This window comes from Bos javanicus, chromosome 7, assembly GCF_032452875.1.
Source record: "Bos javanicus breed banteng chromosome 7, ARS-OSU_banteng_1.0, whole genome shotgun sequence".
NCBI classification, from domain to species: domain Eukaryota; kingdom Metazoa; phylum Chordata; class Mammalia; order Artiodactyla; family Bovidae; genus Bos; species Bos javanicus.
In genome coordinates this window covers 2,684,591-2,709,437 of record NC_083874.1, presented here as the reverse complement: position 1 = coordinate 2,709,437, position 24,847 = coordinate 2,684,591, and the positions used below count along the sequence as shown (strand labels likewise).

The window sequence follows — 24,847 nt, the reverse complement described above, 5'->3', positions numbered from 1 at the left end:
TCTCTGCCTCCACCTCCTTTTCTATTTCTTTCTCTGTATCCATCTCTGTTTATCTGTTTCTGTCTCTCTTTTTGTCCCTCTGTCTCCATCTCTGTGTCTCTGGTTTTCTTTCTGTGTCATCTCTGTGTCTCTGTTTCTTTCCCTCCATCTCTCAATCTCTCTCTTGTCTCCCCACATTCCCTGGGCCCCGCAGTCCCGCCTCGGTTTGTGAACAAGGTCCGGGCAGTGCCCTTTGTGGATGGAGAAGATGCCCAGATCACCTGCACCATCGAAGGTGCCCCATATCCTCAGATCAGGTGGGCCACCAGCTGGCTTGGGGGTGGGGCAGCAGAGGGCACACGGGCCTGCCCTGGGGCTGTCCTGCCTGCCTGAGAGGTGCGGGTGGGCAGCCTGTTAGCTGGGTCAGGGCCGGCTAGGCACAGAACCGCCACCTGTCCCGTGAGGAGGGGGCGTGAGAGGGCTGTGGCACGTTCTGAACACGGCTGTAGCTGCCGTGACAAGGACATGGAACCGGCTGTTCATTGGGTGGGTGGCGTCCAGGAGGGTGGGCTCTGTGAGGATACTTGGAACTATGGGATGGGTGAGGAGAGGGTCCTGAGCATGGGCGGGAGACCCACCTGACTGCCCTTGGGGCTGGCTGCAGGTGGTACAAGGATGGGGCCCTGCTGACCCCTGGGGGCAAATACCAGACCCTGAGTGAGCCCCGCAGCGGCCTTCTGGTGCTGGAGATCCGGGCAGCTGGCACGGAGGATCTGGGCATCTATGAGTGTGAGGTGAGGTGGGTGGGGCTGGGGGAGGGGGTTGGGGGCCTTGCCTGGGGAATCCCGCCTGGTGACTATCACCCTTGACCACAGTGAGAGAGGGGACCCTAGGCCACTGTCGCCCACTGTCCATGTGGAGAAGATGGGGACTGAGGAGCAGGCCCTGGGCGGAGCCCCCTTGGTCCTCATGCTCTGGGGGCACTGGTGGGGGTCAAGGGGAAGGTATGTGCTAGCCTTGGCGCTTCCTGACCGCCAGCCTCCTCTGTGCTGTTGCTCCGGGCAGCCTGCAGGGGACATTGCGGTGCCTGCTCCCAAAGGCAATTCTCAGAGAAGAAACAGACCCCCAGTCAGCTCTGGACCTGTGCTGGCCACACACGATGATTTAAATGTAAATCAGTTAAAGCTAACATTTAAGTAAAGATTCACTTCTAATTCACGTACTCAGAGCCCACGTGGCCACTGTGCTAGACAGAGCAGGTGGAGAGTGTTCCGCCTGTCTCAGGGAGCTCCTGGTCACTCGGGACTCGGTAGCTGGCCTGGTACCCTTACCCATGTGGCCAGGCTCTGCGGCTCTTGAAATAGCTGCGGTGGGCCCTGCATGCCACCGCTGGCCTGTGTGGCCTCACAGAGACTGCCCAGGCCCCCTGGGGAGCCACAGGCTGGAGGTGAGCCCCTGCTCTATGCCCTGCAGTTGGTGAACCGGCTGGGCTCCAAGCGGAGCCGTGCGGAGCTGCTCATGCAGAGCCCCGTGCTGCAGGCCCGGGAACAGCACCGCGTGGAGCGGCTTGCGGCCGTGGAAGGTGAGTGCCTCTGCGTGCGGTCCGGCCTGAGCTGAACCCCCACAGGCTGGGGCAGAGCCAGGAGGGGTAGAACCCTCAACCCTTCTCGTCAGAGCACACTTCCAGGAGGAGGGGAAGCACGATCGGGGGAGGGGACTCGGAATGGGGGCCAAGCGCTGGCAGCCCATGCCTGACTGGAGCCACATATGTGGGGGCCAGAGAAGGGTGGGCTGTGAACCAGAGCCTGGGAAAGGCTGATGGGGTTGTCTGAAGGGTCAGGGGACCCCCTAAGCCTGCTAATAACCATTCCTGGGGGGAATAACAAGTGCATATGCAGGCCAGACCTGGGCCTGGAGCTGCCTGCCAGGCAGTGTTCAGAGAGGTCTTACAGGATGGGTGGCAGGGGCAGCTACACAGAAGCAGGCTGATGGGTCCCAGCTTGGCTCCTGGGAGAAGGAACAGTGTCAGGGGCACGATCCTTCTGCAGCAGGCGGCCCTGGCTAAGGAAAGGACAGGGTGCTGTGGCTTGGCCTGGGCCAGGCTGGGAGGGGTCTGGGCTGCAGAACCGGCCTCATTAGGGAGCAGCATGCTCCCAGGCAGGTGGTGAAGGATGACAGGACATCTCCCTCCGTGGCTCCAGGGTCCCAACCAGGATGGCTGGGATGGCGAGGAGGGCAGTTGGTGTCTGTTCAGTTCAGAGAGTGGCCTTACAGGGCTTGCAGGGTGGGTGACAGCCTCAGGGAGAGTTTCTCCTGGTCTGAGCTGACTTATCTGGAAGGGGCTGCCAGGACAGCGATTGAGCCTCCCATCCTCGGGGGCATGCAAGCAGAAGCTACACTGAAACACCTGGGGGAGCTCCAACTCTCACAGTAGGGCTGGGTTGGGATCTGTGTCCTCCCAAGTCCTGAAAGTTGGCTCCTCTGATGCCTTGAGCCCCCAGACCCAGTGCCTCCCAGGGTCCAGCGTGCGGGGCTTGCTGTCTGTCTGGACTCTCACTGAGTCAGCCATCTGGTGCCAGAAGGGCGGGCCTAGGACCTCTCCTACTCTGTAGGGCCCGCCCAGAGACCCTTCCTCCCTCATGGGCAGGGGTCCTGTTCATCAAGCTCCAAAGGGCACTGGTCAAGCTGGCTCCCACTGGAGGCCCCCACGGCGTCTGCTGGCACCTCTGCTGTGCCCCTGGTGGTCTTACGTGGCGCACGGCAGGGCTCAGCACCCTGTCTCGGCGGCGACAAGTGCGTCCCACAGAGCTCTCAGTCCACCGTCACGACGGGCCTCTGTCTGGGCCCTGTGGATGGAGGGTCTGGAGGAGGGCGGCGCACCCACGCCAGGAATGGCCTTGGCGCCTCACAAGGCGAGGCCAGTCTTCACAGCCCCTGGGACTGGAGCCTGCCGCCTCCTGCTTCCTAATCCTGACCTGCTGCTTCATCATTAACCCGGTGGCTCTGCAGCCAGGACGGGCCCTGGCTGGCCCCGTGGGGTGGGGCGCTGCCCCCTCGCTTGTGAAACTGCGCCGGGCCGAGAGCCCCGCTTGGCATGGCTGTACCCCTTCCATAATCACCAATACGCACTGGATCCCAGAGCCCCCCCGGATGGCAGGTTAGATGAGGAACGAGGTGCCAGGAGAGTAGCAGCCCACAGGGGCCCTGGTCACCACCCCCAGAAGCAACAGAATGAGTCCCGCGTCAGGGAGGAGCAGGGAAAAGGCCCTGGATCGCTCACTGTTGTGTGCGCAGGGGGCGGCCTCCAGGCCACAGACATGTTGGTGTTCTCTGGGCCCAACTTCGTCTAGATACAGGGTATTGTGGCTGCCTCCCATTCTCTCTCCCAGTAGGCTGCCCTCTCTCCAGGAGGCCGCTTGCACAAGCACATGCAGGCACACACACAGTCACACACATGTACATGCACACACATGCATTATGGACACACATGTGCACGCATGCACAGTAAATGCGGCACCCAAGTGCCATACAGACACAGCTGGGACATTTAACTCATGTTCATTGGGAACAAGGCTAAAATAGTCATGGTCATCTAAAGAAGTCCTTTTCCACGTGGCACAAAGTCCCACAGACCGCAGACTAGGAGGCTGTGTGCCCTGGGCCACGTCACCCCCTCAGCTTTCCCCCAGTCTGGTGAGAGGGACGTTGAGATGTATGGGTGCTGGTAGCTGGCGGGCTGCCTGCTCGCCTGCTGACCAGGCTGGGAGGGGACATATTTGTGCCAAGCTTGGCCCTGCCCAGAAGCTACAGAGGAAGAGGCCTCCAGATGGTGGGGAGTAGGTGCTGCCGGGTCCTGGATGCGTCCCGTGCTATCTCTGGGATGTGGGTCCCTGTCAGCAACATGGGAGCCACAGGGCTTATCCTGTTGGCTCCGGGGAGGAGGACAGCCAGGACAATCAAGAAACAGTTGAGTGTGTGGGATGCTCCTGGCTCGCTCAGAGCTCAGGACGCTGCTCAGACATCCTCAGGTTGCTCCCAGAGGGCCTTCTGTGGCCTGACGCCCAGCACTCAGACGGGCTACCTCTAGGACTCCAGAGTCACTCTGCCCTGGAGAGAGGTCCTTTGGTCTTAGAATTCTTTGTGAACTAGGCACCAGCCCTCCACCTCCCGGTTTGGCTGCCAGACACAGGCCATTCCTTTCCCCTTTCTAGGCCTTGGTTTCTATGAAAAGAGGAACTTTAGGGCCTGCCAAATACCCAGGGCTCCCTGGGTACTTGGACTAAAGGAAGAGCTTGGATTTCTGTGTGGGCAGCCTGAACAAGGCACTTATTCTCATGAAGCTCCTGCAAGACCCCTCAAGGGGAACAGGGCTTCTCGCCCCACGTGGGACGCATGGTCACCGCAGCGCCTCATCCCCAGACCCCCGGAGGAGGCACTGTCACCGTTTCAAAGGTGAAGGGCCTGGGGCTCTACGCCGAGACATTCCTCCTGGGGGATCACACAGTCCAGCAGGGTTTGGAGCCAGTGTCCTAAGCTGAGCGAATTACCACACTGCCGGCCCACTCGGATAGCTCAGCCCCCAGCGCTGGCTGATCTGTAACCCTCGCTATTCCGACTGTTTTCTTTGTAGTCACTGAGCAGGAGACTAAGGTCCCCAAGAAAACCGTCATCATGTAAGTGCAGGCGTGTTCCTAACCCTCCGTCTGACTGCAGTGCTCCCTGCATGCCCACTAACCTCCCCGGATCTTGCCTGTGTAGCCTGGCCCCTGGCTTGCCTGACTGCTTGCTCCCGTGGTCTTTGTTCACCACACAGACTGCCAGCACTTTGCAGACACTCCCAGGGCATTCACCTCCCCTTGAGACCTTGCCTACCATATTTCAAAGCTGTCTGTCCTAGGGTCTAGGTACCCTTTCCATGGCTCTGTTGTCTCAGCAGGGTCGACTTATTCTGCACATCCCAGGGCTCACCCAGGGCTTGGACTCAGAGTCATACTAGTCAGGGAAGAGCAAAGCCTGAAAGTTTCTTCTCCAGTGTGCTGGAGGTAGAATGCTGCCATCTAGTATCCTAGGATCTAGAGCATTGTCCAAGGGAACTTTCCGTGATGACGGAAGTGATCTATGTTTACACTCCACTCCAGCGGCCACTAGCTGCGTGTGGCTACTGAGCATTTGTCTAGTGTGGCTGAAGAACTGGATTTTAAAATTTATTTTAGTTAATTTGATTTTAATTAAAATAGTGTAACCTTAGTGAACAGTACAGCTCTAGGGTCCTTAGGGGTTTCCGCACTCAGCCCTCACACTGAGAAGGTGGGGAAACTGAGGTTCAGGGAAGAGAGAAGCCTTGCTCGGGGTGGCTCCCAGTTGGAAGCTGGCTGAGAACTCATTCCCTGGATGCCACAGCCACTGTCCCCTTCCCCACGCTTCAGTGCCTCCAAGGCTGAGGAAATGCCATACATGTTGATAATTGAAGAATACAAGAGGCCCAGAGCAGTCCAGGGCTAGGTGAACGGGCAGAAGGCAGGTCTGGTTTTGACCTGGATGATCTGGAAGGACTTGCAGTAGGAGGTGAATGAAGTGGAAGGGTGGAAGAGCTTGCAAAAGCTAGGAGGCAGTCAAAACTATGATTTCCTAAAGCCAGATGTCTGGGAGGCTCTAAGATGGGGAACCTCTTAATTCCCCCGAGGCAGAAGACCTCCTGTAGGGGCCTGCAGCTGGTGATGTTGCTGCAGAACCCATCTTCAGACATTGGATAGGTCCTGGATTAATCCTTCCCTGATTTTCTCCCTTCTCCCCCAGAGCAGAGTGCGGCCTCACAGTAGATGGGGCTGCCTGGGGCAGAAAGACGTCCCATCCCTGGAGGTATGAAGCCATGCCAGAGTTTTTCACAGATCAGCTCTACATTTCATCTGTGAGGGGAGCATTGTTATCTATGTTTTATGAGTGAAAACATGAAGGAGCAGAGATGGGGCCAGGCTGCCCACTGGGGACTCATGCGTGTGGGAGCCTAGACTAGGTAACTCACAAGGCACCCTCACGACCAATTTGTCCCAGGCTTAAGGAGGCAGTAACCCTCCCCCTGCAAGGACATGTACCCCCTCACATGAGGAATGGAGAGAGGCAGCTGCCTGGCACCGCATCCCCCAAGGGCACACCACACAGTGAGGAGCTCTGGGGAGCCAAGGGGTACCAGAAGGAGACCGGGCTTGGAGAGAGGCTCCTGCCACCTGGCAGCCTCAAGTGGTGTGCCACTGGCCTCAGGGCAGGGGGCCTCCATGTCCTCATGGGGGCAGCAGTGAGCCGAGCAGGGGGTTGCATTTAGGAGGCGTGGACTCACTGTCCTGCCTCAGCAAATCAGGCCACTTGAGGCCAGAAGATGGGTCCTTGCCCAGGTCCCCCTGACATGTGGGCAGTCTCTGACTCAGGAACAAGCCTTGTGCCACTGAGCCTTGTGTGAAGCAGGAAGGCAGGCCTGCGGCCCTGAACAGACCATGTCTCCATGCCTCAGCTTCCCCACCAGTTAAGGGGGCACAGCGTTTTCCCTGTACCAGGGGAGGGCCAGTGGAGGCAGGGTCTGTCATCGCTGTGCACCCCGAGGTGTGGCCACACAGCTCTGTGCCCGTGCCCACGAGTAACGGCTCCCAGTTGGAGCTGTGGGTTAGCCAGAAGTAAAGCTGAACAAGAAAGACAGAGTCCTAGTCATTGCAGGCAGCTGGTAGCAGCACTGAGTTGTCACCACATGCATGCCAGATCCCTCTTCCTGAGCCCAAGAGGAAGAAATGCAGGTCTAGGGCCCAGGAGAGCTGTGTTGCTGAACGTGTTCCTGCTCCCTGCCTGTTACTCATTTCACCCTCAGTACCTGGCAGAGTTAGATGCTGGTTGGCGGAGGAGGGCCTGGGCTGACGGGGGGACTTCTGAATCTTGGCTCTGGGAAAGTCTCAAGCCCTTTTCCAAATCTGTCTGCACGTGTCTGCAAGGCCCCTGGCCAGAGCCCCATGCATACTCACTCACGTGCACGTGGACTTGAGTTCTCGCCCCTCATCCCCCTGCGGCCCCACCGGACCTCGTGGGCTGAGCTCACACCGCCCACGTCGGCAAGGCCGTGCCCAGAGCCAGGAGTCTTTGCCAGGCCTCACATCCCAGACCCAGAGGCCCAAAGCACGGGCTGCACGTCCCAACTCTGGCGTCCCCCTGCTCCGCAGTCCCTGACTGGCGATCTCTGAGGCACCTGCCCTCTGAGAAGCCACCCAAACCCCCACCACCCTCCTGCTGTGATACAGAGCACAGAGCAAGCGTGAGACTGACGAGGAAGGCAATGTGGCTTGTCCCTCAGCTCTGTAAGGAGGGCTGGTGTCTCTAGAACGGGACAGCCACGCACAGGGAGACCGGCGCATACGTTACAGACCTGCTGAGTGACACTGCACGCGCCCCCCCATGCTTCGCCTCGCTCTCTGAGGTCTGCACACTGGGTCCCAAGTGTACGCAGATGGCCAGATGGAACTCTGTGCTTCGGTGCTTTGGTTCTCTGGGTGGGCATCTGGGGCCTGGGCTCAGGCGCATGCGTAGGAGTTTGTCTATGCGGTTTTGCCACTTGCTGCTTGGACACTAACCTGATCTCCCTTGCTGGCCCGCGAATGTGTTGACAGCAAGGGCACCGGGTGAGGCTGTGGGGCTCTGTGCCCATCTCCTCTCGGCCCTCTCCCCACAGAGAGGAGACCATTACCACTGTGGTGAAGAGCCCCCGTGGCCGACGCCAGTCCCCCAGCAAGTCTCCCTCCCGCTACGGTCACCCCGCCAGCCTGCCCAGGCCAGGCCTGCTGGCCCCTGAGCTGCCGCCCTCGCCAGAGGCCAGCAGACCCTCCAGGCCTGAGGCGGAGCCAGGCTGGCGGCCCGCCGTGCCCACTCTGTTCGTGACGGAGCCTGAGACCCACACAGCAGGCCCGCCGGGGGGCACTAGGCCCCCGCCCAAATGGGTGGAGGTTGAGGAGACCATTGAGGTCCGGGTGAAGAAGACCGGCTCAAAGGGTGCATCTCTGGCCAGAGAGACGCCTGGCAGCTCTGAGCAGCTTCACTTCACGCTGCCTGGAAGGGTGTCTGGAAGAGACCCCAATACAAACAACTCCAATAACAAGCTGCTGACCCAGGAGCCCCCGGCCGCGGTCACCGTTGGAGAGCCCCTAATTGTCTGCGTGGAAACGGGGCCAGAGAGCCCTGAGCCGTCCCCTCCCTGGGGTGCTGAAGAGGGAGCCCTGCTGGAGGAGGGGGAGAGAGATGCCTACGAGGTGGAGGAGCCGCTGGGTGCTGATGGTCTGCAGGGCCGTGATCCCAAGATCCTCACACACCACGGTCGTGCCCTCACCCTGGCCGACCTGGAGGATTACGTGCCCCGGGAAGGGGAGACCTTTGGCTGCAGTGGCCCCAGGCCGAGTGCCGCTGATGACCCGCCCTGCGAGATCTCGGTGCTGCAAAGAGAGATCAGCGAGCCCACCGTGGGCCAGCCCGTCCTGCTGAACGTGGGGCGCCCCCCAGACTCCCGGGCCCCCCCTGGCTGCTTCGGCCGCATGCCCAGGTCCCGGGAGGCATTTCCATCGGGGCCGCAGGGCCGGGGCCCCACGGGCGTCTCCTTCTGCTTTCGGGAGGCCCAGGCCGGAGGCGCCGCGACCCAGAAGCCTTCCTTCTGCACTCAGGTTCAGCGCTCTGCGGACAGCGGCCAGAGCAGCTTCAAAACCGAGGTTTCAACCCAAACGGTCAGCTTTGGGACTGTGGGGGAGACTGTCACCCTACACATTCGCCCAGACAGGGACATGGACCCCAGCCCCTCCCAGGGCTGAGGCCAAGACCCTCAGGGACGGGATGGCTGGGGCTGAGATGAGAGACTCTTGGACCTGGGACCCCCTGACGAAGCTGCCGTGCTTGCACGGGGCAGCAGGAAGAGGAAAGCGGCGTTGGGACCCCGCCCGGCACCAGCATCAACTCACCACACATCCACCTTGGGTTTTCAATCAGGAGAGTCCCAAAGCTGGCACGCCTCGGACACGGGTGCTCTGACCTCCCCTGGCTGTCCACCAGCTCAGGACTCCAGCCTGCCCTCCCGTTCCAAACCAGGCGATTCCTACCTCACAGGACTTGGTCATCAGCTGAGGACGGTGCATGCATCCGTGATCTCAGAGGCTCCTCAAGCTGCTCTGAGAGCATGGGGCAGATTGACTTGCAGGCTGCCACTCCAGGCTCGGGGCTGCAGACACAGGGAAGGCGCTTGGGCATCCTTCCTGCTCCATTCACCAGGCAGGGGCCGCACGGGCCTTGTGTGTGCCAGCTTAGGCCCCCATCCCAGTGTCCAGGCCTGGCCCAGCCCTGGCTCTCACCCAGGCTGGGGGTCCCAGGCTCCTGCTCAGCAGGGGCTCCCCCCACAAAACTACATCTTAGCCCTGAACACCTTTCTTGGCCTCCAGGAGGCCTGTGTGGGGCCCAGCTCTACAGGCCCTCCTAGGCCTTCTCAGCAGGGTGGACCAGGGTCTGTGCATGGGAAGCAGTCCCATCCGTCAACCCTGATGATGCTAATAAACCGGTTCCTTGCACTGCCTCTGCTTTTCTCATTTTTGCTTCTCCACCTGGTGGTTCCGGCGTCTCAGGAGGGAGGGACCCTCCTGGCCCTGGAGACCAACAATGGACAGCCCAGGCCCCTTCCATTGGTAGCCGGGGTGGGCACCCAGCATCAGCCTGTGGGTGCTGGCCAGTCCCACGGATCCTGGGTGGAGGCGTGATGGTTTGCCTGTCCAGCTTGCTCACATGTGGGCTCAGGGGCTGTCACAGCGTGGCTGCGGCGTCCACAGTAGTTGCCCCCAGTCTGCTGGGGGTCAAGCAGGTCATCCTGTGTCCTGTGAGCCTGAGTCCTTTGTCAGGAGGGCCATGGGGGCATGATGGGTTGGGGTCCTGACAACCTCCTTGGAGTGGGGGCAGCGCAGGATGGTCGCCCCAGCGCCACAGACTGCAGACAGACAGCACCCTGCCCAGTGGCCTCTTCAGCCTGGGGGGCCCAAGAATACAGCAGATCACCAGGAGGGAGGCTCTGGAGCATGGGAGCGAGCTCCATAGAGGGGGCCTTTTTGGAAATGGAGCGGTGGGTGTCCCAGAATAGCCACAGGGGGACTGGCAGTCAGGTGGAAGAGGAACTGAATTGGGGGCTGAGGGCAGGAAGCCAAGGGCCTGGAGAGTCGAAGGTTCCCTTGGGGAGTTGTGTCGGGGGCTGGGCAGGGACCAGGTGAGAGTGTGGTGGTCTGTGTTGGGCTGGGTGGGGAATGGGGGCTTCCCTGGGAGGCAGGAAGGCAGCCCACCCTGTGAAGGTCTCTCGGCTCCTGATCGGGCATCAGGCTGTGCTTAGCTTTCCTAGAACGTGGGGCTGGACCCTCCTGAGCCTGGGTGACCCAGTACCCTCAAATCCAGAGTGGGCTACAGAGCAAGGCGAGCCCCAGGATGATGGGATGGGACTGAGACCGAGGGGCCACCCAAAGTGGACGGTGGGGGTCCAGGCCCTGCTGTCCCCGTGGGAACTGACGTTCTCATGAGGGCATCTGGGAGACACCCTGGGGGTGGACCAGTCTAGCACTTGCTGGAGTGCCATCTCTGGCACAGACCCCTTCTTCTCTCAGGGGCCTCCACCTTTGGCGCTTCCTGAACCCAGCGGGTGGCTGGAGCGGGGAGGGGTGGAAAGGGTGGCCTCATCTGGGCAGTGTCCCACTCCCCTGAACCCAGCGGGTGGCTGGAGCGGGAGGGTGGGCAGGGTGGCCTCATCTGGGCAGTGTCCCTCTCCCAGGCCCCGGCCCCCCTCACTCCTGTGCGTCGACCTGCCTCTCCTACAGATGCTGCCGTCCCAGCCCCAGCTGCCCCAGGGCAGGAAAGCACGTCCATCCAGAGGACACAGACGTGCCCTGAGGCTCCAGGACCTTCCACAGGGGATCACAGCAGCCCCAGCCCCAGCCCTGGGGGGCCACCTGCACTCCAGGGGGCCAGCCCGGAGCCCCCAGCTGTGGAGGCTGGGGCCGCATCCAGTGAGGCCTGGCAGCAGGTTGAAGGCAAAGTACCCCTGCTTCTGGGACCCCTGTCCTCACCCATAACCGCCCCTCCTTTCTGACCCCACTTTGGTTACTTTGGGTGCCCATCCCACGGGGGTGAACTGGCAGAGCCTGAGACCCCTAACATTCTGTTGGTTCTACATGTCGGGGGTCCTGGACAAGGCCTGCCCCTCGCTCAGCCTGTGGAACTAGTTGCTGGGATGGGCTCCGGGAGGTCCTTCCCACTCTTGGCATGTGGCCTCCTGTGGTCAGCCCTCAGCCGCCAGCTTGGAGTGCTCCTGGGGAGGTGGGGAGGAAGGGAGAGAGGAGAGAAAGGGTGTGGGAATGGGGAGACTAGGGAAGAGCAGGGAGAGGGATGGGGGGCAAGGAGGAGGAGGGGGGGACCAGGAGGAGGGGAAGGAGGGAGGCGTGGAGGGAAAGGAGGATAGGAAGGGGCAGAAGTGAGCCGTGCCTGGGTGGACCAGACCCTGGGGGTGTGCTGCGGGGCCCCCAGTCCGGGGGCAAGGTGCCCACACGCAGTTGGAGTGCTGAATCTGTTCTCGAGGACCCTGTACACTCAGAGCCCCTGCTCTGTCTGTGCTCCTATCTGCTGGGCCTCAGGCTGATGCAGCGGCCTGTCCTGGGGAGTTGTCCCCAGCCCTGTCCCGGGCTCCATCTCATCGGGCCCCTTGCCTCCCACCAGGCGAGCCTCCGAAGGCACCTCAGCCTCTCTCCCACGAGGGCCTCGAGCAGACGGCTCAGGCACGCACTGAGGTCCTGGAACGCACAGTGCCCATTCGGTAACCTCCCAAGCTGGCTGGGGGGTGAGGGGACGTCCTGGGGGCAGGCTGGGGCGTGGGAGAAGGAGAGCAAGGGGTGGGATCACAGCAGCCTGCACTCTCCTTAAGCCCCACCCTTAAGCTCAGGGCAGGGGGAGGCCACCTGGGGCAAGGAAAGCGGGGGAGCTCCCTTCTTCACCTAGGACTGGGGCCTCGGGCTGTATGTCCCCTCCCAAAGAGTCTGCTGCAGCCCCCTGAGTAGGTGGGGAGCAAGAACCCAATCGCGGCCTCCCACACCCCAAGAGTGGAAGGGTGAGGCAGACAGCTAATTCCACTCCATGCCCCAGGATGGAGGGCGCTGCGTGGCCAGGAGCAGGTGAGCTCTGGGACGTCCACAGCCACGTGTTCACGGAGACCACACACAGGACATACGTGTACCAGACCAGCGACACGCCTGCTGCAAGTAGGTGGGGGCCTGGCGGGTCACACGTGTGCCTTCCATGCCCCAGGCTAAGGAGGGATTTCCAGGGTGGGGCCGGCACAGCCACCTGGCACACCCCAGCCTTACTGAGGCCAGGGCCCTGGCTGCCTCTCTCCCTGCGTGCCCTCAGAAGGCAGCAGTGACCAGAACGTCAGGGCCCTTTACCCCACGCAGAGTTGGCATGTTCTTGTGCCCACAGAGAGCTGAGGCTGAAGCAGCAAAGACAGGGGGTGCATTTCTGGACCATCAGGGGTGGGATCCCTTCCCTTGGAGGCAGCTGGGCTCTTTCACCCTGGAGTATGTCTCAGGACCTTCCTGCCCAGCTCGGGCAGCAAGACACACGTGGCGTTGCTGCCAGTCCACCCAGGTCTGGGTGTCTGTGCATGGAGGCCAGGCATGAGAAGATTTCAGCGCAGAGTAGGCTGTGGCGGACACAGCCTGGCTTCTGCCCACCGGCTCCTTCCCCCACCCCAGGCCCCCCGTCCATGCAGGTCACCATCGAGGACGTGCAGGCCCAGAGGGGCGGTACGGCACAGTTCCAGGCTGTCATCGAGGGCAACCCACAGCCCACAGTGATCTGGTACAAGGTAGGGGCAGGCCTGGGTGAGGGCCTGCCTGCGGGAGGGGCAGTGTGTGGTGCCCCCGCTGGCCTGGGCACAGGGCTCACCGAAGGTCAGGCTGGGCCGTGGCACTGGGGTCCCCCAGGGTGTACTGATGGCCTCCCCGCGCTCCCGTGTCTCCAGGACGGCACCCAGCTGGGAGCTGACCCCCGGCTCAGCCAGCAGCAGGAAGGGACCACCTACTCCCTGGTGCTTAGGGACGTGACCCAGCACGATGCGGGCGTCTACACCTGCCTGGCCCACAACCCTGGCGGCCAGGTGCTGTGCAAGGCAGAGCTGCTGATCCACGGGGGTGAGTGCGGGACCCCTTCCATGCTGGTGTGGGGGTCCCCTGAGCTCTCACAGGTTCAGGCACAGGAAGCTGCTCCAGCAGATACTGTGAAGTTGGGGGACAGAGGCGCTGGGTGATCATCTTTACTCATTCTTACAGCTTCGCCTTCTCTGGCTACACGGGACAGTGAGCACAGCTCTAGGAGGAAACTGCACTCCTTTTATGAGGTTCTGGAGGAAATTGGAAGGTACCGCCTCCATCCCAGCCCCAGGAGCCTCCTCCGCTGGAGCCCCACCTCCTAAGACCCTCAGCCTCAGCCTCCCAGAGTTCCTATGTGCGAGTTTCCGACCAGGAGCCCCCAGCCCTCCCGCCCATTGCACCCCCAGCATCCCCCGCTTAGAGCTCGCTGAACTCCCTCAACCCAGAGCCCTGCCCCCACCGAAGACCTGCTTCTCCAGCCCTCACCCTCTGGAGCCCCTGCCTCCTGCAACCCCCCATGTACAGAGTACCTGCTGGCCTTGCCAACTTGGCCTCCTCCAGTGCCCACTCCCGCAGCTCCTGCTCTCCTGGCACCTCTCCTCTCAGGAAACCGCCTCCCCCAGGAACCCTGCCCCCAAGCTCTGCCCCCCAGGGGCCCCGCCCCCAAGCTTCTGTCCCCCAGGAACCCCGCCCCCAAGCTTCTGCCTCCAGGGCCCCCAGCACGCTGTCCCCTCCCCCAGGGGTGTGTTCGGCTTCGTGAAGAGGGTGCAGCACAAGGGCAACCAGATGGCCTGTGCTGCCAAGTTCATTCCACTGCGGAGCAGGACGCGTGCCCAGGCTTATCGGGAGCGGGACATCCTAGCAGGCCTGAGCCACCCGCTGGTCACTGCACTGCTGGACCAGTTTGAGACGCGGAAGACCCTGATCCTCATCCTGGAGCTGTATCCCACCTCACTCTGAGGGTGTCAGGTGGTGGGGCGGGAGGTGGGGGGGAGTGCCCCCGGCAGACAGTGGTCTGCAGGGCTGGGTGGAGTCTGCGGTGCTGGTGGTCCCAGGCCCAACTGCCTGATGGGGGCAGCCCGTGCCGCTGGCATTGCGATGCTTCCGGACTATCTGCATGACCCTGGCCCCTCCACCCCTACGTACTGCCACTCCACATAGCTCCCAGCTCCCAGTCCCTTGGGCAAGGAATTTAGGCAGGGCTTCATCCAAAAGTCTGTTTCCTCCTGCTCCCCCATTGGCCTCCAGCAGGAAACTTGGCTTCTTACCTGACTTTGGCATGCCCCAGGCACTGATGCGTCTTTGAATGCCAACACACGCTCCAGGGAGGGGCACACGCCCCACCCGACCCATCCTGGGTCCTGTATGCCTACCACACCCCCACACCCCCCCTCCCCGTCAGCATCCCCTGCAGGAGTCGGGGTGGGGGGCAAGGTGGCATGCTACTCCCACTCTGCTGCCTCCCATTGTCCTCTGTCCCTCTACTTGGGGGGCTTTGTCCCTCCCATCCTCCTCAACCGCAAGCACCAGCCTCCCCAGCATAGCCCCCACCCCCACCTGGAGATAAGACTGCCCCCAGGCGGCGCGAGGCTTCGAGGGTTCCAGAGCCTAGAGCTTTCCTTGACGGACTCCCAGGTGTTCGTCGGAAGAGCTGCTAGACCGCCTGTTCAAGAAGAGTGTGGTGACCGAGGCCGAGGTGACTGCTGCCCGGCTGCCCACCCGGGCGCAGGGCTGCGCGTGGGCCTGGCCAGGCCTCCTGTCCCTCAGACTAGCTTCCCAACAGAGCACTCCCCCTCAGAGACCCTCACGGGCTGCTTCAGCTCCTGTCGGCTGGCCGGGTCTCCCTGCTTCTCCACCCCTGACGGCACTGACCGAGCCACCCAGCCCTTGCCCGCTCCCTCGGCCCCTTCCCGCTTTGCTCAAGCTGCTCCACACACCCAAACCCATCCACCTGGGTGCCCAGAGGAATCTCCCAGCTACAGGGCTCCCTGGGGCTTTGCATGGAACCTGTCCTGCAGGAGCCCCCCAACCCCCAGGCTCAGATCTGGAAGGAAGTGGAGGTCCTGTTGGTGGGAGCAGGCAGGGAGGTGAGGAGAGGGGTTCTGGAGGCTGGCTGAGCACCAGCTCTGCCGCAGGTCAAGATCTACATCCAGCAGCTGGTGGAGGGGCTGCAGTACCTGCACGGTCAAGGCATCCTTCACCTGGACATAAAGGTACGTGGCTCCCTGCTGCCCCGAGCCCAGGGAGGAGCTGCTGGAAGCCTGGGGCCTAGGGCTGAGGGCGAGAAGGCCCAACACTCCCAGTTCCCTCTGAGGACTTCCTCATCTCTGGGGACAGGGAGCTCACCGCCTTACAGCAGCCCCTTCACCTTCAGGTGGGGGGCAGCTGTGATGGAGCAGAAGCTATCCCCAGGGGCGCCGAAACCTGCTCCCGGGGCTGCCTATGGCCTCATGCTGGCCTCACCCCCCTGCGGGGGCAGCCCCTCAGAGACCCCTGAGTGTTCCCCTGAGGCCTGGGAGCCCTGGGGTTTCCTTCCTCAGGGTGTGCTCAGCCACTCCCGACTCTGCCTGACAGCCCCCCAACATCCTGATGGTGCATCCTGCTCGGGAAGACATTAAAATCTGTGATTTTGGCTTTGCCCAAAAAATCACCCCGGGAGAGCCACAGTACAGCAAGTACGGCTCCCCTGAGTTTGTGGCCCCCGAGATCATCGAACAGACCCCCGTGAACGAGGCTTCCGACATCTGGTGAGTGGGTGGGTGGGGGTGGGTGAGGGTAGGGGTGGGGGTGGGGTGGGTGAGGGTAGGGGTTGGGGGGGGTGGGCCCGCCCGCCCTCTGCCTCCTCCTTCTCATCGGACCAGGTCTGGAGAGACTCACGGCTGTGATTTTGTTCTGCAGGGCCATGGGGGTCATCACCTACCTCAGGTGAGCAGACCCCTGCTCCTGTCAGCTCTCTCTTCTAAAACCAGCCCAGACCCCTCCTCAGCAGGCCAATGGGAAGCTGTTGAATCGCTGACTGCTCCTTAGCTCAGAGACGCAAGACCCAGGGGGCAGCTATGTTGGGAACATGCCGTCAGCCAGTTCTGATATGGGGTTTCTGCCAAGCACTGCTCACTCACACCCTGTCACAGAGGACCTCTGCTAGGTCATGGGGCAGAGCACGGAGCTCTTCCCCTAAAGGGTCCCAGCTGTTGCTGCCCCGAGGGCATCAGTGGTGTAGACTGAGCCTGGATTCACTGTCTCAGGCTAAGTCCCGGTGCCCACTCAAGATGACGCTTGATCCCTTATCCCAGGCCAAGACTGGATCCTCACCCCAGCCTAAGACCAGATACCCACTCCAGGCTTAGCCTGGATCCCAGCTCCAAGCTAGATCTCTGAGCAAATCTGAGACGCATGCTGGGATTCTCAGGGCTGAAGGCGAGAGGTGTCAGGAGGCATCTCCAGTCAGGGCTGGGGGCCCCCAGTCACTACATCCCCATGAGACCCCTGTCCTGGCAACCTGCCTCCCATGGGCCCAGAAATTCAGGTCACAGCTGAAGGCTAGCCATGTTTCTGCTTCCAGCCTGACCTGTTCATCCCCATTTGCTGGAGAGAGTGACCGAGCAACCCTTCTGAATGTCCTGGAAGGGCGGGTGTCCTGGAGTAACCCCATGGCCACCCACCTCAGTGAGGACGCCCAGGACTTTATCAAGGCTGCTCTGCAGAAGGCTGTGGGGTGAGTATATACATCTGAGGTCCTGCGCCTGCCTCAGTGACCAGCTGACCTCTTGGCCTGACCTGGACCTTCCTCCCCCACCCAGGGCTCGGCCCAGTGCTGCCAAGTGCCTCGCCCACCCCTGGTTCCGGGTAAGTAGGCTGAACATGGGCTGGCCTGGCTCAGAGGGAGGGAGAGTGAGGCCAAGAGGAGTGGGGGCCTGCCTGGGCTGCAGGGTGCCCCGGGGGCTCCCCCCACCCGCAACGTGGCTCTCTCACCTGGGCGCCCCCAGAAGTCTGTGCCCGCGGAGGAGGCCCACTTCATCAACACCAAGCAGCTGAAGTTCCTCCTGGCCCGCAGTCGCTGGCAGGTGGGCTGCACTGCCTCATGGAGGGGTGAGGGGCTGGGTGCAGAAGCAGCCGGAGGCCAGAGAGGGAAATGAGGCCCAGAGGGCTGGCTCTGTGTCCCTTCTGGGTCTGCAGAGCAAGGGAGTGGGGCCGGGCACCCTTCATTTCAAGTCTTTGCTCCCTGAGCCAGCGGGGTGAGCCGGGGCAGCATGCAACATTTCTGCCAAGGTGGGGACAAGATGACAGAACCCTGGGGACCATGTGTTTTAAGGCCCACTGTTTCCTGAGATCCCCTCTGGCCTGGGAAGGCAGCGGGTCCCCTGCTGACAGGCCTCTGTCCTCCACGCCCCCAGCGCTCCCTGATGAGCTACAAGTCCATCCTGGTGATGCGTTCCATCCCAGAGCTGCTCCAGGGCCCGCCCGACAGCCCATCCCTCGGGATTGCCCGGCATCTGCGTGGCGACGCCAGCGCCTCCTCCAGCAGCTCCTCCTCCTCCGACAACGAGTTGGCCCCGTTCGCCCGGGCCAAGTCGCTGCCATCCTCCCCGGTGACCCACTCCCCACTGCTGCACCCCCGGGGCTTCCTGAGGCCTTCGGCCAGCCTGCCTGAGGAGGCCGAGGCCTGTCCACCTGCTGCAGCCTCGGCTCTGCCTGCATCGCTGCAGGGCGAGGAGCCAGCAGCGGCCCTGGGTTGTGTGCCCCGGCAGAGCATCATCCGGAGCCTGTTCTACCAGCAGGTGGGCGAAGGCCCAGAGCTCGGGGGCCCGTCCACAGGGGGCAGGCGGCACCCTGCCCGCCGGCGGCACCTTCTCAAGGGTGGCTACTTCTCGGGCGTCCTGCCGGGACTTCGAGAGCCACTGCTGGAGCACCGGGCACTGGAGGAGGCGGCTGCCATGGAAGAGCAGGCTGCCCAGCAGGCCACAGCAGCCTCCTTGGAGACGGCCGTGCAGATGCCCAGAGCAAGCACCCAGGAGGCCTCTGGCTCCAGCCACTCCCGGGACCGTGACCCACCAAACACTGCCAGTTCCTCCACCAAGGCCTGCAGCAAGGGGCAGTGTCCCGCTCCGGCTCCCCTGAGTCCTCAGGATGCCCAAGGAGAGGGCACGCCTGGAGGAGGTGCACGTGCCAGGGAGAAGGAGCATCCAGAGGGGACCCCGCGGGGGCTGAGACTGCCCTCCGCCAGTAGTGATGGGTGCTCCATTCAGCCACAGGAGTCGTCCCAGGACCGCTGTGGAGGGCAGGCTGCCCCTTTCTCTAAGCCCCAGTGGGTCCCGGTCCCCCAGGATACTGTCCCCCCTGCGTCCTTGGCACCACAACCTTCTGGCTCCTTCCCTTCAGGGCCCTGCACAGAGGCCCTCTTGTCATCCCCTAGCCCTTCCTTCCCAGGAAAGCCGCAGGCGTGTCTGCCCCCTGCCCAAGCGAGCCCCCAGGTAGACTCTCAGAGCGGGCTGAAGGCCGTCCCTCTCACCAAGAGGCCTGGATCACCCAGACCCCCAGAGCCAGCCTCCCAGATGGGCACGGAGCCTAGCCCCTCCCTGGATGCTGAAGGCCTGGTCCAGGAGACAGAGGACCTGTCCCCGTCGTCACCCAGCCTACAGCGGCCTCAGGAGCAGGCGACCACACGGAAGTTCTCCCTGGGGTCCCGTGGGGGCTACGCAGGGGTGGCGGGCTACGGTACCTTTGCCTTTGGGGGGGACGCCGGTGGCATGCTGGGGCAGGGCCCCATGTGGGCCAAGATGACCTGGGCCGTCTCTCAGTCCTCGGAGGAGCAGGATGAGGCAGCGACCGAGAGCCCACCACCCCAGGCCAGCACAGCGCCTGCACCCGAGGGCGACGGAACCCTCCGGAGGGCCTCCCAGGAGCTGAGCTCGTGGGAAGACATCGGTGGGGGCTCTCAGGTGTCGCTCGTACAGATCCAGGACCTGTCCAGGGACCCAGAAGCAGCAGACACCGTGTCCCTGGACATCTCAGAGGTGGATCCTGCCTACCTCAATCTGTCTGATCTGTATGACATCAAGTATCTCCCATTTGAGTTCATGATCTTTAGGAAGATCCCCAAGCCGGTGGAGCCAGAGCGTCCATCCTCCCCTGAGTCTGAGGCTGGGGAGGAGCTGGCTGAGCTCCCAGAGGCTGCGTGGCCCTGGCCAGCCAGCCTGGAGATCACAGAGGAGCCAGAGGACATGGAGGCCCTGCTCGGGAAAGCTGCCGGCGGCAGGAAGCGCAAGTGGTCACCCCCTTCGGGCAGTCTCTTCCACTTCCCTGGAAGGCACTCACTTCTGGAGGAGCCCACAGAGCTGGGACTACGCCAGAGGGTGAAGGCCTCGGTAGCCCACATCTCCCGCCTCCTGAGGGGCAGGCCTGAAGGTTACTACCCCTACCCTACCCTGGAACTGGGCACATCCATGTTTCCCGCTCTGCACTGTGGGGCTCCTTGGCCAAAAGGATAGCTCCAGAGCTCGCCTGGGTGATGCAGGAAGCCCCCCATCCTATGCTCCTTCCCTGACCCGGTGCTGCCCACACCTCCCAGGACACATTGGCTTGTTTCTGAGGTCACCTTTGCGGCCTCCAGTCCCTCCCCATGTGCATCTGAAGCCCAGCGGTAATGCAGTTGCAGTTACACCCCCACGGAGATAGGAACTGGCCCGGCCCTCCTTGATCCTGATCCCAGAGCCCTCAGCTGGCCCGGTGGCCCCTGAGCTGCTGGCCTAGCTGCCCGCAGTGGCTGACACATGGGGTAGGGAGGGGTGGTGCCCTCTGCCGTGGATTTAGCTCATCGCCAATAAGACCCCCTGGGACTGGGCTTTTCTGCCACATGGGGATCCCCAGAGCCTTCCCCTCATGCTCCCAGAGAAGCCAGGCCCCCAGAGTATGACCTCCCTCGCGTGGCCACTTCCTTACTGCAGGTCTGGAGAAGGAGAGTCCTCCCCGGAAGAAGGCAGGCCTTGCTTCCTTCCGCCTGAAGAGCAAGGACCGAGGTGGGTACACTGCCCAGAGGCGAGGCCCCCCACTGCAGCCCAAGGGACCTGACTGTGGGGAAGGGGAACCCTGTCAAGACCAGTGCAGGGTGGCGAGGGGGAGCTCACATCCACAGGGGCTCAAGTGCACACGGGGGGACTCTGGTGCCCCTGCAGTCAGGAGCCGGCAGTCCTGGAAGCCTTCTTGGAGGAGGCGCTGGTGTTGGAGATGAGCCGGGTGGGGATGGGGCTCATCTCCTGTATCCCTGCAGTGGGGGTCGGGCCTTGCTCTCAGGCCTAAGGCCACCTCTGAAGGCTCACGTCCCCTCCGTTCCCCAGCACCGTCGTTCCTAAGGGAGCTCTCGGATGAGACGGTGGTCCTGGGCCAGTCTGTGACTCTGGCCTGCCAGGTGGTGGCCCAGCCAGCTGCACAGGCCACCTGGAGTAAAGGTAAAGAGGTCTCTTGAGGCTGAGGGCCAGGGAGGCAGGGTACTCCTTCCGGGCATTCCTCTCACTGTATAGACGGAAACTGAGGCTCAAAGAGGGTGTGGGTCCTGGGCGTGACCCCTAGGCAGGGCACCTGCTGGGAGCTTATCTTGAGGCTCACTCTCTGCTGCTGCAGATGGGGCTCTTCTTGAGAGCAGCAGCCGCCTCCTCATCTCCTCTACACTCAAGAACTTCCAGCTTTTGACCATCCTGGTGGTGACTGCTGAGGACCTCGGCGTGTACACGTGCAGTGTGAGCAATGCGCTGGGGACGGCGGCCACTACGGCCATCCTCCGGAAGGCAGGTGGGTCGGCCGTGAAGGGCCCAGGGAACGTGAGGCTTAGCACCCAGGCACCCACAGCCTGGCCCTACCAGGGTCTGGAGGCATTGGGAGGGGACGTGGGAGAGGGTGACACAGCTGGCCAGGCTTCCTCCCTGACCCCTCTTTGGGGGCTCTCCTCCTTGCATTCCCACAGTACCTCCCTGTCTCTCCAGTAGTGCAGGAGGCGGTGACTTCCCTTTTTGTATCTCTATTACAGTCCAACCATACTCTCAGAACACAGCACCAGGGTGTGTTTCTGGGAGATCCAAAGCAGAGGCTGCGAGCCTAGCTTTCAGACCTCTGACCTGATCCCCAGCCCCTACCTGCCCTGCACCACAGTCTGGCAAAGCAGAGGCCCCCCTGACTAGAGCCTAGGGTTGGTGGGGGGCTGTGAGCAGGGGCCATTCCATGGGGCTCCTGGGTGGGCACTAGTGGGAGGGGAGCCTGGTGGGGTTGGGCAGGGCAGACACCTCCCAAGGCCCCTCATAGGAGAGGCACTGGGCTCTTCCTACCAGTCAGCCTTGGAAAGGACCCCGAGAGAACTGGACCAGGGGTGGGTGGGCCTGATAGTAGGGTGAGGAGGATGAGGCAGGCTGGCTGGGGCTCAGAGCTTCCATGACCCTGGACTGCTGACTGTGGGCCCTGCAGAGCGCCCCTCTTCCTCGCCACGGCCGGACATTGGGGAGGTACATGCGGACGGGGTGCTGCTGGTCTGGAAGCCTGTGGAGTCATACGGCCCTGTGACGTACATTGTGCAGTGCAGCCTGGAAGGTATGGGGCCGCTCCCGAACCCGCCCCTCCTGGGGGAGGTGTGGGGCCGCTCCTGAATCCATAGCTCCTGGGGGAGGTGTGGGGCCGCTCCTGAATCCATAGCTCCTGGGGGAGGTGTGGGGCCGCTCCTGAACCCGCCCCTGCTGGGGGGTCCCAGAGTCGCTGTGGGTGGGGGCAGGGGGCTGGGGACGCGCCTGGCCGCTCTCTGCCCCTGTCGGGCCTCTCCACCCTGACAGGGAGTGGGCGGCCGTGGCTGGGCTGCCTCTCACTCGCTCCCGTGTGGCCCAGGCGGCAGCTGGAGCACGCTGGCCTCGGACGTCTTTGACTGCTGCTACCTCACAGGAAAGCTTTCTCGGGGTGGGGCGTACACCTTCCGGACGGCCTGCGTCAGCAAGGCGGGCATGGGCCCCTACAGCAGCCCCTCGGAGCAGGTCCTCCTGGGAGGGCCCAGCCGCCTGGGTGAGCCCCTGGGCAGGCCTGTGTGGGAATGCACTTGCCACCTCCACCAGTCACACACTCACTTGAGGTGGTTCGTTCTGCCCACTAGGCCCCCCACCCACAACAGCCTGAGGAATGAGAGGGCAGAGTGTTGGGGGTTCAAGGAGGGCCTTCCTGTCAGGTTGGGAAGGGGTGATGGGAGAAGAGACTGGGGGAGATGGCGGTGCAGGGTTGCCCTCTTCCTACAGCCTCTGAAGAGGAGAGTGGTGCCACGGGGCCGGCCCGGCCCCTGCCCAGCATGCAGACCTTCGCCTTCCAGACGCAGATGAGAAGGTGCAGGGCCTCCACCCCGCTGGCTCTTCGCGCTTTCACCCCAGCCCCGTGCTTTCACCCCTCTGATCACTTGCGTCCACATTGCCTCAGCGTCTGCCACCCTCTCCCCGACCTCCCTGCTGGGCTTGCTTTTCCAGACTGGGAGGGAGGGCGGGGTCTGGCCTGAGCCACCAGCCTGGCCTGCGCTCCTCCCCAGGGGCCGCTTCAGCGTGGTGCGGCAGTGCCGGGAGAAGGCCAGTGGGCGCATGCTGGCTGCCAAGATCGTGCCCTACCACCCCGCGGACAGGGCTGCCGTGCTGCGGGAGTACGAGGCCCTCAAGAGCCTGCGCCACCCACACCTGGCGCAGCTGCAGGCTGCCTACCTCAGCCCCAGGCACCTGGTCCTCATCTTGGAACTGTGCTCCGGGCCTGAGCTTCTCCCCTGTCTGGCCGAGAGGTGAGGGCCACCCTGGCCTGGATTCCAGGCTCAGGACCTGGCTGGAGCACTGTGGTCTGCCTCCTCACCCACCTCCTTGCCCCGCCTCCGCCCGTCAGCCCACCAGAGTCGCTCAGTAGATCTGGGACCTCCTTCCTAAGCCCACAGGGAAGGCTGGTGCTTCCTGATTGCCCTGGGGCTGGCTGTGGACAGAGCCTGGGTGCCCCTCCCCATGTGCCCCCTAACTGGCCCTCTGCCCCCAGGGCCTCCTACTCGGAATCAGAGGTGAAGGACTATCTGTGGCAGATACTAAGCGCCACCCAGTACCTGCATGCCCAGGGTATCCTGCATCTAGACCTCAGGTCGGAGAACATGATTGTCACAGAGTATAACCTGCTCAAGGTCATCGACTTCGGAAACGCCCAGAGTTTGGCCCAGGAGAGGGTCCTGCCCTCAGAGAGATTCAAGGACTACATGGAGACCATGGGTGCGCAGGGCGCAGACACCAGGCCTGATCTGGGGGAGGGGTGTGCCAGGAGCAAGCCCCAGGCCTGTCCCCCTGCCTCGTCTACCGCAAACAGCCCGTGACCCCCACCTGTGCCGTCCCCAGCTCCGGAGCTCCTGGAGGGCCAGGGTGCTGTCGCGCAGACTGACATCTGGGCCATAGGCGTTACAGCCTTCATCATGTGAGTCTCCACGTGTGCTCTGCGGGGTGGGCGGGCAGGAAGGAAGGGCGGGCCTGGAGTCTGTTGATGGTGACCCCAGGTCTCTGTGACTCCCGTCCATTGAGGGTAACGTCAGTCACGTGACCACCACGCACACAGGTTGAGCGCTGAGTACCCGGTGAACGGTGAGGGAACGCGAGACACGCAGAAGGGCCTGCGCAAGGGGCTCATCCAGCTGAGCCGCTGCTATGCTGGGCTGTCTGGGGGCGCTGTGGCCTTCCTCCGAAGCACACTGTGTGTGCACCCCTGGTAAGCAGCTCCACAGCTCTGCCTGGCCCATGCCCCTGTGTGCTAACCTGCCCGTCGCGGGGGGAGCGCGGTAAACGCTGCCCTTCCGTGTGCTCCAGGGTCCGGCCCTGTGCATCCAGCTGCCTGCAGAGCCCGTGGCTGACGGAGGAGGGCCCAGCCAGCTCCCAGCCCGCGGCGGTGACCTTCCCGACCACTGGTCTGCGCGTCTTTGTGCGAGAGCGCGAAAAGAGGCGGGCACTGCTGTACAAGAAACACAACCTGGCCCAAGTGCGCTGAACCCCTGGCCCTTCAGGGCCCCGCCTCCCGGTCTTTCAGGACTCCCTGCGTATGCACGCACACGTCAATAAAAAGCAGCACTCGATGAAGTGTCCTCTGTTTCATTGTTTTGTGTTGGGGAGAGGGTGAGGGCCCTGCCACCTTTCTGGTGTTTGGGGGAGAGCAGGGCTGTCCTGGGCTATGTGCCTGCAAAGGCAGCATTAGGACCAGAGCGCTCTGAGCCAGTGCGGTGTGCAGGCAGCTCCATACTCTCACGGGTGGGTGTGTTTTTTTTTTCTGTGTCAGTGTTGCTTCAGACATGGACACACGTCCAGGTAATTTGCAGAGAAATGACTGTGGGCAGGTATCCAGGATTCCAGCTTGTTCTACCACAGCATCGTTCCTGGCAGTGTGGGGGTGAGGGGCTCAGGCTGGAGCAGGTGGATAGCAGACACTGCCCTCTTTTCTCAGCAAGTCTCATGGAACGGGCAACCGAGACAGGCTGGCGAATCCAGCCCTCCTCGCTTTCCCCGTCTCCAGAGAACGGTGTCTGCACACTGGACATCCACCACTTAGCTCTTACTTGGACCCAAGACCCCTCATCGAAAACCCAAACATTTCCAAAAGTGAACTGACACCTCCCCACCCCCACCCAGCCACTAACTTTCCCTTCCCCCTGCTGTGTGAGCTGCCACCTGGCT

The 24,847-nt window shown here is 62.7% G+C and overlaps 1 protein-coding gene across 40 annotated transcripts in view; it reads left to right on the top strand.

Moving 5' to 3' along the window:
* Positions 1-24,252, top strand: part of OBSCN (obscurin, cytoskeletal calmodulin and titin-interacting RhoGEF) — a 237,313-nt gene extending 213,061 nt beyond the window's left edge. For 37 of the 40 annotated variants that reach the window (XM_061421359.1, XM_061421345.1, XM_061421347.1 and 34 more), the window contains 29 exons: positions 194-296; positions 644-773; positions 1,453-1,561; positions 10,836-11,053; positions 11,736-11,827; positions 12,154-12,269; positions 12,762-12,874; positions 13,031-13,199; positions 13,338-13,425; positions 13,898-14,098; positions 14,793-14,853; positions 15,293-15,370; positions 15,732-15,904; positions 16,056-16,082; positions 16,720-16,872; positions 16,958-17,003; positions 17,144-17,221; positions 17,552-19,562; positions 20,102-20,173; positions 20,492-20,602; positions 20,775-20,942; positions 21,609-21,731; positions 22,020-22,190; positions 22,418-22,502; positions 22,699-22,938; positions 23,181-23,404; positions 23,528-23,603; positions 23,742-23,891; positions 23,990-24,252. In XM_061421359.1, coding sequence (XP_061277343.1) covers positions 194-296; positions 644-773; positions 1,453-1,561; positions 10,836-11,053; positions 11,736-11,827; positions 12,154-12,269; positions 12,762-12,874; positions 13,031-13,199; positions 13,338-13,425; positions 13,898-14,098; positions 14,793-14,853; positions 15,293-15,370; positions 15,732-15,904; positions 16,056-16,082; positions 16,720-16,872; positions 16,958-17,003; positions 17,144-17,221; positions 17,552-19,562; positions 20,102-20,173; positions 20,492-20,602; positions 20,775-20,942; positions 21,609-21,731; positions 22,020-22,190; positions 22,418-22,502; positions 22,699-22,938; positions 23,181-23,404; positions 23,528-23,603; positions 23,742-23,891; positions 23,990-24,167 — 5,564 coding nt within the window. In that variant the 3' untranslated portion in view covers positions 24,168-24,252. Of the gene's footprint in view, positions 1-193; positions 297-643; positions 774-1,452; positions 1,562-4,609; positions 4,653-7,684; positions 9,560-10,835; positions 11,054-11,730; positions 11,828-12,153; positions 12,270-12,761; positions 12,875-13,030; positions 13,200-13,337; positions 13,426-13,897; positions 14,099-14,792; positions 14,854-15,292; positions 15,371-15,731; positions 15,905-16,055; positions 16,083-16,719; positions 16,873-16,957; positions 17,004-17,143; positions 17,222-17,551; positions 19,563-20,101; positions 20,174-20,491; positions 20,603-20,774; positions 20,943-21,608; positions 21,732-22,019; positions 22,191-22,417; positions 22,503-22,698; positions 22,939-23,180; positions 23,405-23,527; positions 23,604-23,741; positions 23,892-23,989 lie in introns of those variants that run through there. The other 3 variants (XM_061421373.1, XM_061421372.1, XM_061421331.1) reach the window with 2 other exon arrangements.
* The last annotated feature ends 595 nt before the right edge of the window (positions 24,253-24,847 follow it).